The 16731-nt window shown below is 36.1% G+C and overlaps 1 protein-coding gene across 1 annotated transcript; it reads right to left on the reverse strand.

The window, feature by feature from the left end:
- Positions 1-635: 635 nt before the first annotated feature.
- On the reverse strand, positions 636-16556 carry ARL5B (ARF like GTPase 5B). Its single transcript, XM_082753869.1, has 6 exons — positions 16430-16556; positions 9331-9391; positions 7906-8053; positions 4982-5065; positions 3627-3778; positions 636-2573 (listed from the first exon to the last, which is right to left on the reverse strand). Exons 1-6 carry the CDS (start codon positions 16473-16475, stop codon positions 2525-2527), a joined length of 540 nt encoding a protein of 179 aa, XP_082609995.1. The 5' UTR covers positions 16476-16556; the 3' UTR covers positions 636-2524.
- Positions 16557-16731: the final 175 nt, after the last annotated feature.

Here is a 16731-nt window from a genome sequence, read left to right on the forward strand (position 1 = left end):
CTCAGATGCGGACACAGTTCTCCAGATACAGCCTGACCATTGTTGAGCAGAGCAGACATACAATACCTTCCACAACGTAGCCAATAATACTGTTAGCCTTCTTCACAGAAATAAGATTACTTAACAACAAAGAATTTTTTTTTTTTTTTTTTTGGGGGGGGGGGGGGGGGGGAATGTTTGGCAGTAAAAAAAGCTATAATGCTCTAAAACACCCCAATTGAACCACTTTTCCTCTAATAGGCTCTGAAGGTGATGAAGAATATGAACCTGAAGATTCCACACAAAGCCTTTTTCAAAAGCCACAACACACCAGCTGTGCTATTAACAAATGGATATCATAAATGGAAAACTGTTGTAGTAAATTAAGTAGTACGCTCATCAAAATAATTGCTCTTGTCAAGAATTGTTTTTCTGTAAAGGAGACGATAAGGTATTAAAACATTTTGTTAATTCTAATATAAAAACCTCTGTTTAAAAAAAAAAGCTCTATCAGTTCAAGGGCTGTATATCCAGATGATGATATATATATATATATATATATATATATAAACAAACATATTCAGGATCACATCTTAAATTACATAAAGTTGAAAATAAATTTAAATTACAAACAGAAATTGTCACCACACAAGAAACCTCATTCACAGTATCATTTATTTTTTCATTTATAATTTACTTCCCAAGGAACAAAACAAAACTTATTTTCACAAATTAGAACAGTTGTTAGCATGAACATCACAGCAATAAGCTTTAGTATCAGAGTTTAACTTTGTTTTGCATTCTCTTTTTAAGTATTAGTTTTGGTTTGTAATATTTTCTGAGCATTTTGACTTGACACTCAACGTAGTCTCTCCTTTAAATGTGACTTTTGCTAGCCAACAGTAATATGTAGCAACCAATCGTTGATTCAATTTGTATTCAAAATCTTTTTAAACACTTATATTTGATGGCATCATTAACATTTCATTAAGCTTTGTTCAAATAAAAATGGAATCATATTGAAAATTTACAAAACTTAAAATTTTATTAAAAACTCAGTGTGCTTGAATTATTAAAACAAAATTCATCAAAAACATTTTGTCATTAAAGGACTGTAGTCAATTAGAATTTTTTCCTAGTGACCATGCCCCATGTTCACGCATATAGAAGTGCAGAAAGGTGCTTTTGTGTACTTTAAGCATTTATGTAGGTTAGACATCTCATTGCTAGCTGGATTTCTCTTGGAAATGGATGTCTAGTATTGATCCCCCCCCAATTTGCATTTTGTGTGTCCAATATGATCAATTAACACAGAATCTGTTGTTTCAGATTCTCTTTCCAGATCTATCATCATCTTTCATCTTCAAATTGAATTACAAGTTACTAGGTCCAATCTTTTACCACCTTTTTTTTTTTTTTTTTTTTAACTGGAAGTTCTCGACTTTTTCTGCTTCCAGTTCATAAAGTTAAGGTGAATGAGTAACTCAAACCACAAAATCAGAATGTCTCTAATCCTGCAAATAACAGTAAAAACAAATATAAGGCAAAATATTTTCCATGCAATGGAATCTAAAAACATTTAGATTTGATAGTATGTAAATAAGGTCAAGTTCAGCTTCATTCTCAAATCCACAGATACAGCACCATGATTCTGTTCTGTTTATAAATCTGGCTTCCCTTTTGATTTTACATTCATTTAGAAAACAGCACTCTCAATAAAAGGTGAGGAAGGCTCATGTATGTACAGCATTTAAAATTTTAACAGATTACACATAACACTGTCTGCCATGATTCCAAATTTAATTACCAAGAGGTTTATTTTTAAAAATGGTATTTGAAGTCTAAGTGAATAAACCAACACTTAATAACAAAAGAATGTTAACCACTGTGCAGAGATCTGTTTTCAGGTGAAAGAGTCATAACCTAGAATTACTTAGACAAAATGAGAAGGACAGATTTCTTTTAAGGCAGAAATTCAATTATATACTAGGTTAAAAGCTACTTTAATTATTGACTATAACTAACTCATTCAGTATTTAAATTTTTGCATTCATAGCTAGTGCTGGCTACAACTCTGCCGATGTTCCAGGAAGCCCAACTGAATGTTTTTTAGTCCCCCATGGTTATCCTTGGAGACTAAAAACTATGCCAGAGTACAGTCAAACTACTCACTACTTTTTCATTATTAAACAAACTATGTTGATTTATTATGTTAGTAAGTTATAGAAACTTTTTAGAAAGAGGAAGTATGAAATTTTGACAATGACAAAACAGATTTTATAAAGCTATCATTGAAAAAGTTAGAATACATAGAGGAATTTAAATGCTTAAAAACAGATTCATATATGTCCATCCAGTTGAAGATTAGTGTATTAAAAAAAGGTTAAGAAAATACTTTGTGTTTCAAGTTCAACTGCACTTGATTCAAGTACAGCTTGGAGATTGGCTGATATAAATTAAACATGGTCACTGGCTCAGCAGCCAGAAGTACAGAAAAATGTACATGTTCACAGGATAAATAGAAGTCTCTTCTTTTGGAAAAAAGCTATCTCACTCCAATACGGGAGGTCATCCACTCCAAGCCTTGGCATAATCTGAAAAATAAAGAGATATTATATAGTACTAGATCTTGCAACATCTTAAAAGTGTTTTCTACTTCTCTTACAGCTAAAATCATTTGCTTAAAATTAAAAATCATCTGGAATGGGTAATGAAACATGAACAGAATACACAGTGTTTTAAATTAAGTCCACTTAGGCTTTAGCCATAAGAAGCTGGTCAAACATGCTATTTTATCGAAGCTTGGCACTTTTTCAATGTTTGTTCTAAATCTAGAACATGCTACTTTTAATTTGCTTACTCAGAAGTACATAGAACCAAATCATGAGAAACTGCCTAACTGAACACTAGATCTTTTCACTCCAAGACTAAAAGACAAAAGCTCAGTTACCCAGACTGAATTGGACCAAAAAAAAAAAAAAAAAAAGGCAGTGTATCACGAATTCCACAATACCATTAAAAAAAATGTAAGCATGTCTATAATGAACAACAGGATCACATGGGATCTAATTTGCTTGCTCACTCCTTTTGCATCTCTATTTAAAGGCTTTCCATTTCAAAAGACAGGATTCCCTTTGATTTGCTAGGGATTCAATTACCTAGTCTACACCACCTTTAACTTCACCTTTTTAAAGTAAATTATGATTTACCAAAGAAGGCCAGCTTCCCTGTCATGGTGCTAATCTCCTTAGATTATTCTCAGTTCATCCTGAAGAGGATCACTCAGTGATTTTACTCTTAGTCGTTTATTGTGTTTTCCTTTGTTTGTTTGGATAAGTTGGTCTCAATGATATCACAGTTTTAGGAGTTCTAATTATTCAAGGTTTCTTATGGGAAAAAAAAAAAAGAAGCAGCCTAGGACGACTAACGTTTCTGAACTGATGTTTGTGAAATAATTGGTGATGCCACAAAAATGTTATATTATTGTAAAGGCTGTATATATAGCACAGCTGAAAAAAACTGAAAAACACTAGAAAAACACTGGAATACTGGTAAAAAAAAAATACTAGAATACTGCTTTAAAAGACAATGAAAAATGCGTGTTTTCATTTACCATATATTATTGTACTTAAACAGTAAACATTTACCCTTCTCCTGTCAAAGCACAACAGGACTGAATGTGCCATGGGTGATCCTTTATGGAGCTAAGGGTGAGGTATGTAGATATCTCAGCAGCTGTCATGCAGCCTTTCATGTCCTGCTTGTTTGCAAAGATGAGAACTGCAGCTTTCCGTAAATCCTAGAAGTAGTTCAAAGTATTCATAAAAAAGTTATTATATAGAACTAACAGGCTATTGCGTTAACTGAATGTCTCAAAAAAAAGTAGATTAGCTTGTATGCAATTACACAGTAACAGGTAGTTTTAACAGCCTTACTGCATTAAAAAACAATTACATTAATACTGAAGAGACCAATTTATTTAGAAGTGTTCACCACAGGGAATCAAATTATAATGTATTATACTACTACCCTTTTGGTTTTGTCCATATGCTCGTTATGTTAACTAAAGAAAGTCTTGTTAACATCACTTCACAGAGCTCTAAACCATCCAGACAGTGGATTTATTACTGGATAAACATTCAAGAAAATGTATTAGATGCTACTCAAATGGAAAACCCTGCTAGATATCATTCCCTTGAAATTACTTTCCACTTCATTAAGCAATTTCTGTAGTAATTAAAACAGTAACAATTAAAAAAAAACTTTACTGCTGTTCCAAAAAGGGAGCTCTAATAATGCCACAGCAGCTTTAGGAAAAACAGAAGCTAATAAAAAGTTGTTTTGTTTCTGTATGGAAATTAGGATTCCACAATGCAATGAAACAAACTGGGCTGCATGGTTTTAGGAGTAGAAGAGGGAAAACAAATCCAAAATGCAGGCAGCTGGCAGATTTAATTAAAGTGTTTAACATATTTAAATTGTATATTAAATTTGGAGACAATTTCTCCATTAAGAGAAAAACAATAAACCTTTAGGATCCAAAGATGAAAACTCACAAGTAGTACTTATTACATTTGAGGCCTACTGATTGTTTTCAAGAGATAATAGTTCACAATCTTCTGATCTTATAACACTGGAAACTAATTACAAAAAAAAAATTTCACAAGAAGTCTCATTTCCTTCTTTTTAGGTAATATGTTTGCTCCTTACTACCAAATCCAAACCAGATTAATGAACTTTAAAGTAAAAACACATTCATTTGAAACATTGTAAATCACTCAAATTTTTGATTACAATCAAGCAAGCCCTACTATTACTAGAGTGCTTCATGATAGCTTTCACTGTTCATTTATAATTCATATGGTTTCAAAACAGTCAACATGCATGCACATTTAAGCTCAACTTTTCTGTGACAGTGTAACTTCTGTAAATATAGGAAGCATGTAGTGCTATTTGACTGATCACAACAAAGGGAAACAATTATCCCAACCCCCTACTTTACCTCATGAGCCAGCATTCTATAAAGTTCCTCTTTTGTAATAGAAAGTCGCTCTCTGTCAATGCTGTCAACAACCAGAATGATGAACTAGGGAAAAAAACAATAGTATAATATGTAAAGTACAAAGCGTAAGTTATAGAAAGTACATTTTCAAGTGATCACTACCACGTCGTTGTATGCAAGACACACACTTTCAGAGCACATTAAAAAAAATAGAGCAAGAAGTTTATTGTTACAGCCTTTTGTCAGTGCCCCAGGAATCCTATATATAGATTATAGTTTTTAAAAAAAAAACATATATTGCTTATACATTTCAGCACTGCTATTAAGCTCTACTTTTATGTACCACACTTAAATCACCAGGCTTGATTTTCAGCCCCCACATCATACACAAAACAGTGATGTAGGTACCAAAAGTACCTGCAGATCATGGATCACACTTAAAACATGGATTACAAAATTGCTACAAAGTTATCAATGAAAACAGCTAAGTCTACTACTGCTCCTGTACTCAGGAAAACAAAACTGAAATCGAAACTCCATATTTAAAAAAACAAAAAAGACTTTTAACAATCTACGATCACCACCCTCACAAGGCTTAAGAGAACTGATTTCAAAGTCCTACATCAGACCTCAGAAAGCTATGTACCTGGAGGGCTTAGCATTACAGTGCAACACCTTAACCTCTGTAATGCAAAGTTGGCCTCTCACAACTTTGCACCCTTCTACCTAGGCATTTGGAGACAGCTATGGCACTGATTTGACCCTTAATGTTCTTCCAAGTGGCATTATTCTCATGGTCAGGCACTTGTGAATCCTTTAACACTGCTAGGCATATCAAATGGCACATCAAATTTTCCATGGGAGGCAATTGTCACTAGTGTGAAAATGACTCTTTTAACCCCAGTTTCTTTCTTTTTTTTTTTGGTGTATTTTAATTCACAGCCTTATACTAAAAGGCTATATAATTATATACTTACACTAGAAGGGGAAAAAAAAATAGTGTTACATAGTAAGTTAGATACACTTAAACAGCTTTTAAACATTATGCAATAGTGTGCATACACGAACTATAACAACTGATCAGTGTTCAGCACTTGCCCTGACCAGAGTACACATTGAGCTGCTCAAATAGCCTCATAGGTTGCAGCAACCAGTAAAGAGATCAAGAGGGAATCTTATAAAAATTATACAGCTACTGTAATAAAAGAATTACAGGGAACACATGCTGCACTGGAGAGGAAACACAGGAGATGACATTCATCTGAGAGTCTCCATTGCTTCCCTTCCCAGCTCTCCACTGGGAATATTTTGCCATCCCTTTTTCTCTTCTACTGTCTTTCCTTTTGCTTTTCTCCCTGCGAATAACTTATCCATGAGAGCTCCCTGCAAATCCTGGGCTCTCTCTTAAAATAGAATTGCAGAATCAATCAAGTTAAGTTGAAACTAAATAATAGGTATGCTCTACAATTTTTTCCACCATTCCAAAGATTTCCTTTAGATTGCTTCAATTGCTGAATAAGAGAGAAAAGACACATAAAAGCTGCACGTGAGTCGGTAACAAAAAAGGAGGACTAGAAGTCACCGTTACAATTCTCCAACATATGCTCCAAATCACTGTGCCTTAAAAAAAAAAATAAGAAGATTCATTGCCCATTGAAAATGACCACAAACTATGAAATACTAAGTCAATTTAATGCTGCTGTGGCTTTGAGATGTCTAGCAGATGAGGAGGAACAGTATAGCAATTATTCATAACAGGGATGCTAGGATTAGCATACCAAACAGACCCTTTTCTTCAGCTGTTTCCAGCTGACAAAGCTGATAAATTCTTTCCAAATGCTAGAAAGTGTTGGATTTCACACGCTTACTATGCAGAACATAATGGAGAGCATCTCCAAAAGGATCAAAAAAAAGAACTAAGACACAGGTCTACTCAAATTCCAAAAATCAAAGAATATTCAATGAACAAATGTCAAAAACTTATCTGCCAGATATTACTCACAGATGTTCTTCACCCTCTTGCGTATTTGTATGACATGTACCCATACTTTTCCAGATAAAATTAAAAGTAAGCTTAAAATACTAGAGCTGAAGATTGAGATGTTATCACCAGGCTTTTAATACATGAAAAGTTTCTGAACATCTGGATTGGATCACTCTAACCTCTCCTCTCTCAAAGAGGGGGATACAGCAAAAAAAACACTACACTTATTTTCACGTAAGGTTTACATAACATCTACAAAGCATCTCTATTTTGTTAGTAGAAACGGTAAAAAAAAAAAAGTTTAAAACCCTTTACATCAAGGTAAAATTTCTGTAGCCTTACTATATAAGTGCATGTTGTGTTCATAACCTTTTGGCAAAGAAACAGCAGTTGATGAATTCTACTCCATCCTTTCAAGCAATAGCAGCTTCATCAATACCTCATGAGTACTGCAGTTAGGTTTTCCTTTATCCTTTAGATAAAAGCCACAAGCTGACGAACTTTAAATACTGCTGCCTAGATAAAATTTTGCTCTTTATCTTTAGTTATCATTACTTCAGAACCACTTCAGCCTGGATGTACAGAAGCCAGGTTAACCATTGCATACCCTCACTGAACTTGAGGAGTACATGGAAAAATTTGCTTTAAAATCCACTCAAAAAATATGCAATAACTCAATTTATTTTTTTGTGTTTTTTTTTTTCTTATTTTTTCGATTGCCTATGACAGAAGTCTAACTCCACAGTTTATACCACAGATCAAACAACATTAAAGTAAACATGAAAAATACTTAAAATATTACCAGGAAATTGGCTGCATACCAAACACATTAGACTTAAACAATACAACTACAAACTTGATAAAAATCTACCAATGTTTCTCTTAAAAAAAATAATTTTAAGCTTATTAAATTTGCATACTTAAAAGTAGCTTCTCATACCTCTGTGTTCGAATAATAGGTATTCCACGATGACCGTAACGATTCTTGTCCTCCAATATCCCACATTAAGAAATGGGTGTTTTTCACCACTATTTCTTCTACATTGCTTCCTATGGTTGGAGAAGTATGAACCACTTCATTCATTAAGCTAAAGGAAACAATATAACATCATGAAGACCAGCCAATAAAATTCACAAGGCTTGTCACAGCTCAATCACAACAAATTTGTTGCAGAAAAAACTATATATTTCTAGCTCTGATGAAAACTTAAAAAAGTCACTTCTCAACAATCTATACATATGAATTTCTATGGAAATAAAATATTTAAGAGCTGTTATTTAAACTAACCTTTTTTTCACTAATATGAATTTAGTGGTTGACAAAATTCAAATGTACTTGTTTTTGTAGCAGATTGTAGAGATCAACAATACAAAATAAGCATATAAAACGTTTATAACTAAGCATAAGCATATGCATTTTAACAGTGTCATCTTTTTTAATAAGACATTTTTCAAATAACTTTTTAGATAAATTAGGTTCTTAAAATGCTCTAATTTCAAAATGAGAAGTCACCTTTCTGAAGATCACAAATAAGGAGAGCAATTAACCATGCAAAATGCAAACCAGGATATAATTTTAGAAGAGCATTCAACTTAGCAATTTGATAACTAAATAAATTCTGAAGGACTGCTTGTTTACTTAGAACTGAGAAATTTTTAGCTACCGTTAAATATTGACAAAGAGTTTAAAGTGTTTTTTGGGAAAATAACCTTTGCTACTTTCATATCTAAATATATAGATAGACATTTCATTATGCACTCCTCCTTCTCCATAATTACAACATTAACTATGTACCTGTCAATATTCTTGTATTTATCACAGACACTCCTGCAATGCTTGCAAGATTTGAGGGTGATATGATACATTGCAATGATGCTATTTAAAAAGTTTATGGTTGGACCTAGGCAAGTTGAAATACTATTCTGAGGAAAACTTCCATCACAGATTTTAGCCACTGGAACAAGAAAACCTTTGGAAACATTTATGGATTTTGCACAGTGGCTAGAACTCCCATTAACATAAAAATCACTTTCTTCTCTGCCGTTCTCAGTCAAATTATTTTTTCAAAGTTTACCAATAAAAATAGGCTTTGATACTTTACATGTGCATGAATTTTACATGTGCTTGTATGTGAAATTTTGTTATTCAATTGATTTACAATTCAGTTTTAAAATATTTCAGTTCTTCCACTTAGCATTTCAATACTAAATCTAAGTATGTTTAGAAGAACTAACACCATTCACATACAAACTGCAACCTACCGCACCCCTAGACTTTCTGCCAGGTTCCAAACCTGAATTTTCAATTATTAAATCAATGACAACTAGTAAAACAAAAAAAAAAAAGAGTAATTTGTATACTTACAACTGGTAAAGAATTGTAGTTTTTCCAGCATTATCAAGTCCCACTATGATTACTTTGTGCTCTGCGTACACAGAAAAAAAAAAAAAAAAGACAAGAATAAACTAGCAGAAACAGCAATAATTACAATTCTGGTTAATCACTTTTTCTTACTTAAGAAAGTAACGGCTTTTTGGTCTAAATACATTGTGATGGCTTTTAGGGAAAAAAAAAAATCGACAAAGCTTCATCTTCTCTTAAGACTACAGTTTAAGGACAAGTCAGTATTGGAAGTCTTCATAAAGGAAGAATTACTAGCATGACTCCATTAAAAAAAGGAAAGAATGAAAAATACGAGGAAAATAATTTAACTCGTATCAGTATCTTCTCTTACGAAGATGAGCAAACATCCAAAATAAAATTTACAGTACATCAAAGCCAAATCTTAGCAAACCACCAGTTATTGAGAATAAAGAGCTAGTTTTCTACAGAATATGAGTCTGTTTCTCAATGATGCAAAGCAAATCCAAAGTGTGCAGAAAACATTAGCCTAAAACACAAGGCTAAACAATAACCATTAGTTAAGGGACCACACCACCATCATTTTTGTGGTACAAAGAGGAAGCTCTATTTCCAATAGATCACAAATTCCAACACTCAAGTTCTGAGCTGAAAAGTTCTGCTTATATAACAGCTATCTCCCAAATGCTGCAATGTTATTTTTCCAAGCATTGGGGTAACAAACAAACTAACTCCAGAACTTATCCATTTCTCTGTATTTAATCCTTTTTAGAATTTCAAATACAACAGCCCAGTCAATTACAACATGTTTTTTTTTGATACATGCCAGAAGTCAGAAGATACCAATTTGCCTACTGACAAAAGATGCAAATCACTTGAGAGCAGAGAGAAGCTACAAATAGATACCAGAAGCAAAACTCACACAAAAAGCTTGTGAACAGGCTCACTCACAAGGGGTCATATTTAAAATTCTAAAAGCACTTATTCCAAAATAAAACTTGCTTAACAGCTCAGAGATTTCCTCTAAAACACCATTTTCAAATCTACAAGACTTACCACAAATTACTAAAAGGTCTATCAAATATCAAGGTGGTAGGTTTTTTTTATCCACAAGTGAGTAGTCTAAGGAAGAATAAGGAATTTGTTAAGATGTAGATCTATTAATGTATATTCCGGTTTTTCATACTGAAAGGGATTTTAGTAAATTCCTTTGGACTTTTAGAAGTTTTGTTAAGAGACATGGCCCTAACACACGTTGAAACATACTTCCCCGTATTGATTTCTGTACTGTTACATCCTGCCAATGTATCCTAAGGAAATACCTTACCCTAGCCTTAAGTCCAGCAATACAACCAGAAAAAGCAGCACAACTGATTAATAATCTTCCTTGATATATAAGTAGTATGAAATCCTCTCTGCTTTCAACGTTAATAAAACATTCCACATAGCTAGACTCTCCTTTTCTTCTCCAAATTCAGTACAGTTAAAAGGGCTTTCAAAGTTTAAACACAGAAATACCCGTCTGTTGTTTTCAAAACAACCATATTTTTCAACTATTGTCTGGAATATGACTAATTTCGCAACACTCTGTTTGCATTACTTTCAAGAAGGAAAAGAAACCAACCAACCAGAAAACGAAAACAAAACAAAAATTTAGTAACATTACATCTGCTCTTTCCCACATTCACATCAGAATCCAGAGCCTCGCTTAGGAATGATTAAATGGTACCAGCCTACTGAAAGTAAGAAAAAAATAAAAGTATTTTTCCCCAGTCAGACGATTTTTTAAAAGCCACCAATATGCAAATGATTCAACTCTAATTGGGAAAGGGATGGCTGGGGGAGCATGATGACACGCACAGCTTAGCTCTGTAGTCAAATAGCATTTTATACAGTAACTCAACATCCACATACAAGGAAGTCATACAAGTATTAATTAATGAGGTGAGGATAAAATTAATGAGATTAAAGCATCAATATCTTATGCAAATAGCTGTCTCCACCTTTTATTAAAATTGGAACAACTCATTGCTTTCAGAACTGTCATCTATGCTAACAAAAATCTCTTCACTTACAAACAGAGAAGTTGAATTTCTGTCTAGTTTGGTTAGACAACAATTTTTACTTGTACGCATACATTAACAGATAAACACATGACCTTAAAAATTGTTATACTAAGACAGAACAAAGCTTTAACAAGTACTTGTTTACAAGAGCAACAAGTTGAAGGCAGATGCTTCATTTAAGAGGAAGGATGATTATGGGGTAAATCACAGGCTCCGATTTATGCTCTTTGTGTTTTCTACTTCGAGACTAACCCAAGTTTCTTATACTGGCTGGTATTGGTATCAGTTTGGGCTGTACTCCTGAATATCTTCCCAGTTCACTATGGTCTTGGCAATGGAAGAAGAAAATCCCTAAGATAGTTGCCACAGTAGAAGAGCAGAGTCTTTATAAATCAGGTAGAAAGAGGAAAAAAATGCAGTAGAAATTAGAAGAAGAAAGCAAACACATTAAAAAAAAAAAAGACAGGCTATTTGAAAGAATCCAAAGAATTCCGTTATTATTAACCTTTCTTGGGCAGTTGTTAAAAAATGTATCTAAGTGGTATTGTTAAAAAAAACTGCTGACAGTTCAATATTACAACATAACAGGAAAGTTATGATCTTGCAGATGTCAGAAGACAGACATAATATGCTCTTCTCTTCACTTATTCTTATATATTCCCCTACATAAGGGTTTTGTAAAAGGATCTGAAACTGAAGATTCTGTTAGTGTTTTTGCCTCTTCCTCTAACTTGAAAAAAAATAAAACCACAAAGAAAAACAAAAGGCTAAATACTTTAGTGATGGGCAAGATTCTGTATTTGGAAGAAATCAGTGAGGGAAAGAGTACTGATCATTATCAGGCACCAAACAGCACTGTCCAGTTGCTAAGAAAAAAACATCTTAGAGGCTTCAAAACTGAAGGCAGATGGAAGTTTGCTAAAGAGAAGGCAGGAGGAACAGAATTTTACCAGAAATTTTCAGCATAAGAATGCATTATGCACACTAAGTGAAAAGCTGCCTTTGAATCTTGTATTCAAGCAGTTCTCTTGTGTTAAATAGATCTTGTATTTACAGACTTACTAACAAGAATGAAAAATTGGCTATAAACTTCATTAGTAACCGGAATCAAACCCCAGATGGATTTCCAGATAATGATCTCTGCTAGCCTAACTGTATGGTCCGGGGACTGCCAGCAAGCCTAAATGAAGTAACCCATGGAGTTACAGAAGTTCTACCACCTTGATTTAGAGCCAACCATTATTTTTCTTATAGCAGCATTTTCTATTTATTTATTTTTAATCTATAGCATTTATTCAGAGCAACCTAGAAGATTATGAGCAGCTGTCATTTGAAACAACTAAAATACAGATGTGAACTTCTTAAAAACTGCACTCACACATGCACACAAGGAATAAGGTACTGCAAGAGTCAAAAGTTGCCTTTATCGAGGTCGCTATACTCACTTCTCTTTTCCTTGTACCTCCATTAAGAGTTACACAAATAATGATGAATAAGTCAAGCAAGTTTTATCCAGATATGTCCTGACACAGGCATTAAGTTAGTTGCTCCACCATTTATTCATATCTCCACATGTTGCTTAGACTGTGTTATTTGCTTTCTTAATCATAGCTTAAGAAAGACTTAAAGTCTAATTTTTAAAAGATATACTTTTAAAAATGAGTTTAAAAATAAAAGTCCAACTTGAACTTACAATAATTTGTAACTAGATTTGAATTGGCTGTAGGCAACAATATTTTAGGTGAAAACAATACTCAGGCAATGTTTTTTGACAATTTTAAAAACACGGAAAAAGAATCAGGAAGCCATCAGTAAGTCACCTAGAACAAAGATAACAATCTATTTTTACACCAATTGTTTCTCTTATAAGAGAAATACCTACACATCAGTTTGCATCGTTCAATTACTCCTCGATTAAGAGCCAACATATTGAGAGCTGAAAAGCTCAGAAATGTTTAATCGTCCATTTTCAGTCTGTACTGTAAAGGCATGAACACAGGAAAACACTAAAAATAAAAAAAGATTAAATAAGGCCCTGGACCACTTTTGATCATTCCTACTACCACCAAACAAACAATAATAATAAAAAAGCTACTGTCCAAAGGCTACTGCCAAAAAGTCTGGAAACAAACCCTACTAAACACAACAGCACAATACATGTTCCCTGACAGACTGTTCTAAGGGCAGACACTCTTAGATTTCCTCTTTCGTAGTCATCCACACACAGATCAGCACAGGCATCACTCGAATTCCATAAGCTTGTCTGCACTGCACCTTGTCTTGTTCCAAAATCCTACATACTGGTTTTGGTGAGTAGCTGATGCACTGTGATAGAAGTGAAAGCACATTCTGCAAGGGGAGTAGGAGAAAGCAAGAAAGCTTTCCCTATCTAAAACTTTCCATCATTGGCCGTTGTCACATAGCACCATTTCAACTATTTTTTTTTCCATCACGGGCCAGTACAGATTTGCCAAACCAAACCACAAACAAAATAGGGTGAACCACCTGGTACAGTCTCTATTGCAAGTGTGGCGAGTTGGAACAGAACTGACAGGCTCAGCTCCCTGGCAGAAACAAACACTCAGATGCTACCTCTACAAAGGGCTAAACCAGTTAAATACAAAGAGAAAAATGCTGCCAGAAGAGGTTAGTAGAAGAGATTAGAGTATCACTGGATGCCTATAGGAACATGTTAGATCAAGTCTCTCCACCTTTTCTCCAGTACCTCATCCTTATTATTGGAAAGAATGGTAAGAGAAACAAATTGCCAGAGAAGTGGAAGACATGTAAATTAATAGTGATGTTCACTGCTTTAGTAGGACATGAAGTGTCTCCGTTATGAGTCTTTTTTCGCTTTGCAGAAATCATTCCGAATGAAATCAACTTTCTGTACATCACGCGTTTACTTTAACTGTGCTTAAACCAGAGGCACAAAAATGCCTGGGGCTTATTTTAAGATGTTAGTATCTTAAGATGCAAGTTTTTGAGAAAGCTACCTGACTACCTCTTTCCTGTAAGTTAACAGCATTAGCTCACCAGCTGATATTTCCTTAATGTATTTAGCTGTCTAGATACTATTGATTAAATGCCTTTTAAATTTGGCATTTTCAACTCAGCTGCTATTAACCTTTACATAAAGTAAAACCGCACTGTGTAATTAATACCAGAGCGAAATGGCCATGACTTCCTGAGCTGTATCTTCTAGCACTTTGGCACAATTCCTCTGCCACGTTCTCCTCGATGGAAGCCACATGGCACTTTCTAAATCTTCACTTTGTTGGATCTTTCATTTTGCTAGTATCAAGCACCTCAGACTATCAGCACAAATCGTGCTAGCTGTGATGAACTGATTGATGACATGCTCCACACACATCTGGGTCTGTTTTTATATTTGGAATATTCCCTCTCATTTGCAAACACAATGATTTTAACCACACCAGTCCACTCAACTAGGAGTCTCATGGGTCAGTCCATGAATCATTCTCCAAACTCATCTCCCAAAAAAAAGTCTAGATTTAACATAACTAGAAGAACAACAAAAACAAATCAGTAATTACTGCCTTTATAATTAACATCATCATTATGGGAAAAATAACTGTGCATTTAGAGGATCCTAGTAGATTGGCCACAAATTTATTGTTGAAGAGAGGTTTTCTACGGTGGAATTTCAATCTTGGCCATGAAAAGAAACTCACTTTACTCTCTGCAGTTGCCACAATGGAGAGAACAAAACAAAAATGATTAAAACTCACCCCATGAACCCTCCCATTGGGATAAAAGGTGAATAGTAAGCATTTCACGGTACTGCCTCATCCACAATAACGTCATACTAACAGTTAGTATTTTGAACACATTAAAAATAACTTTTAGAAATAAATATACAGTAAAAAAGACTTTTTCCCCCACTAACGAAACGGAATCAACATAACTCAGTGATGTCATATACTAACAAAGAAAGAAACCAAAACAATGAAACTGTAACTCTTACTCCCTTCCTGAAAATAAATGTTGCCATCATAGGGGACGGTACAGCCCGGCAATAAAAGCCACCAGAAGTTATGTTCTAATCAGATCTCTGCACACAGAGAACTCCACCACGTCTTGGTGGAGTCCTTGAGGGAAGGAAGGGAGCAGCAGACTGCAATATTTAATAAACACCAAAGAAGTATTTCACAGATTTCTGGAGAGTAAGGGGGACCCTGAATCCTTTCAAATGTTTTTTTTTTCACTTGAGAAAAACAAGAATCATCAAATAGATGGAAAGTAATCATTCTGAACACTTTGATAGAAGGCTTCACGAATGATGCGAGGACACAGCGTGTGAGTGGAGGGGAAGACAAACGGTTTGGCTCTTACTCCTCACTCCCACGGAGTGAGAAAATGGTATGAGAGGGTCGGATGGTACTAAGCACGGCACGGAGACACGGCTCTGCTATTTACAGGCTCCGAGAAGTTCACTCCTGGTGACAAGGCCATTAAAGGGGCACCGGGTGTGCTCTGCTCCCACAACTTGTGAAATCGTGCTGAGATCGAGCCACAAAGCCGCAGTAACCCCGCTGCGGGAGGTAACAGATGGAGAGTGGGCACGGAGCCGGCACTGGCAGCCTGAGGAGAACAATACCTCCACCGGCCTGGCCGGGCCTCAAGGAAAAACAGCACACACGAGGAGCTGCTCGAGCACTCCATCCCCTAACCAACGGAGGCTGGGGGAACGAGATTAATTACAATACAATAAGCGGGTATGAAGGAGCGTATTTTAATTTATGGTAACCGAGCTAGCGGCAGCCGCAGCCACCGAGCTCGGCACGAGCCCTTTCCGCGGGGCGCACCGGGAAGGACCCGTCGCTCCGTTGGGCTCAGAGGCGGCTTTTTGGGGTCCCCACACCGCCTCCAGCACCGCCCGAGCCCCCCCCCTCACAGGCCCCGAGGCCGCCCGGGACGGAGCGGCGGGGAAGGGGCGAGCTGAGCTGCCGGGGAGCCCCGCGCTGAGAGAAACCCAGCCCAGCCCAACCCAGCCCGGAGCCCCCCGCGCCCACCTTGGTTCCCGAAGAGGCTCCAGAGCTTAGCGAAGACGAGGCCCATGCCTGGCCCCGGGGCTCGGCTCGGCCCGCAGCGGCCCCGGGGCGGAGCGGGCGGGGAGCGAGCGTTAACCCCGCCCCTAACGGCTGCCGCGTCACGGCGCCGCGTGCGTCACCGCGCACGGGAACGAACAGGCGGGGCGGGGCAGGCCGCGGTTTCTTGCTCCTGGTTGCCATGGCAACAGCCGCGCCGCCGCCACCGCCCAGAGGGGTTCCAGCCAATCCGCGGAGGCCGCAGGGGCGGGACTTCCTGCGGCACC

Source organism: Aythya marila (genome assembly GCF_965140915.1).
Source record: "Aythya marila genome assembly, chromosome: 2".
Taxonomy (NCBI): domain Eukaryota; kingdom Metazoa; phylum Chordata; class Aves; order Anseriformes; family Anatidae; genus Aythya; species Aythya marila.

Excerpts from the sequence above, each read along its gene's own strand:
- ARL5B (XM_082753869.1), bottom strand. The coding sequence starts at position 16,475 with ATGGGCCTCGTCTTCGCTAAGCTCTGGAGCCTCTTCGGGAACCAAG. Across the intron at positions 9,392-16,429 it reads GAGCCTCTTCGGGAACCAAG|AGCACAAAGTAATCATAGTG; the intron begins GTGGGCGCGGGG and ends CTGTGTACGCAG. Across the intron at positions 3,779-4,981 it reads ATAGAATGCTGGCTCATGAG|GATTTACGGAAAGCTGCAGT; the intron begins GTAAAGTAGGGG and ends AACTACTTCTAG.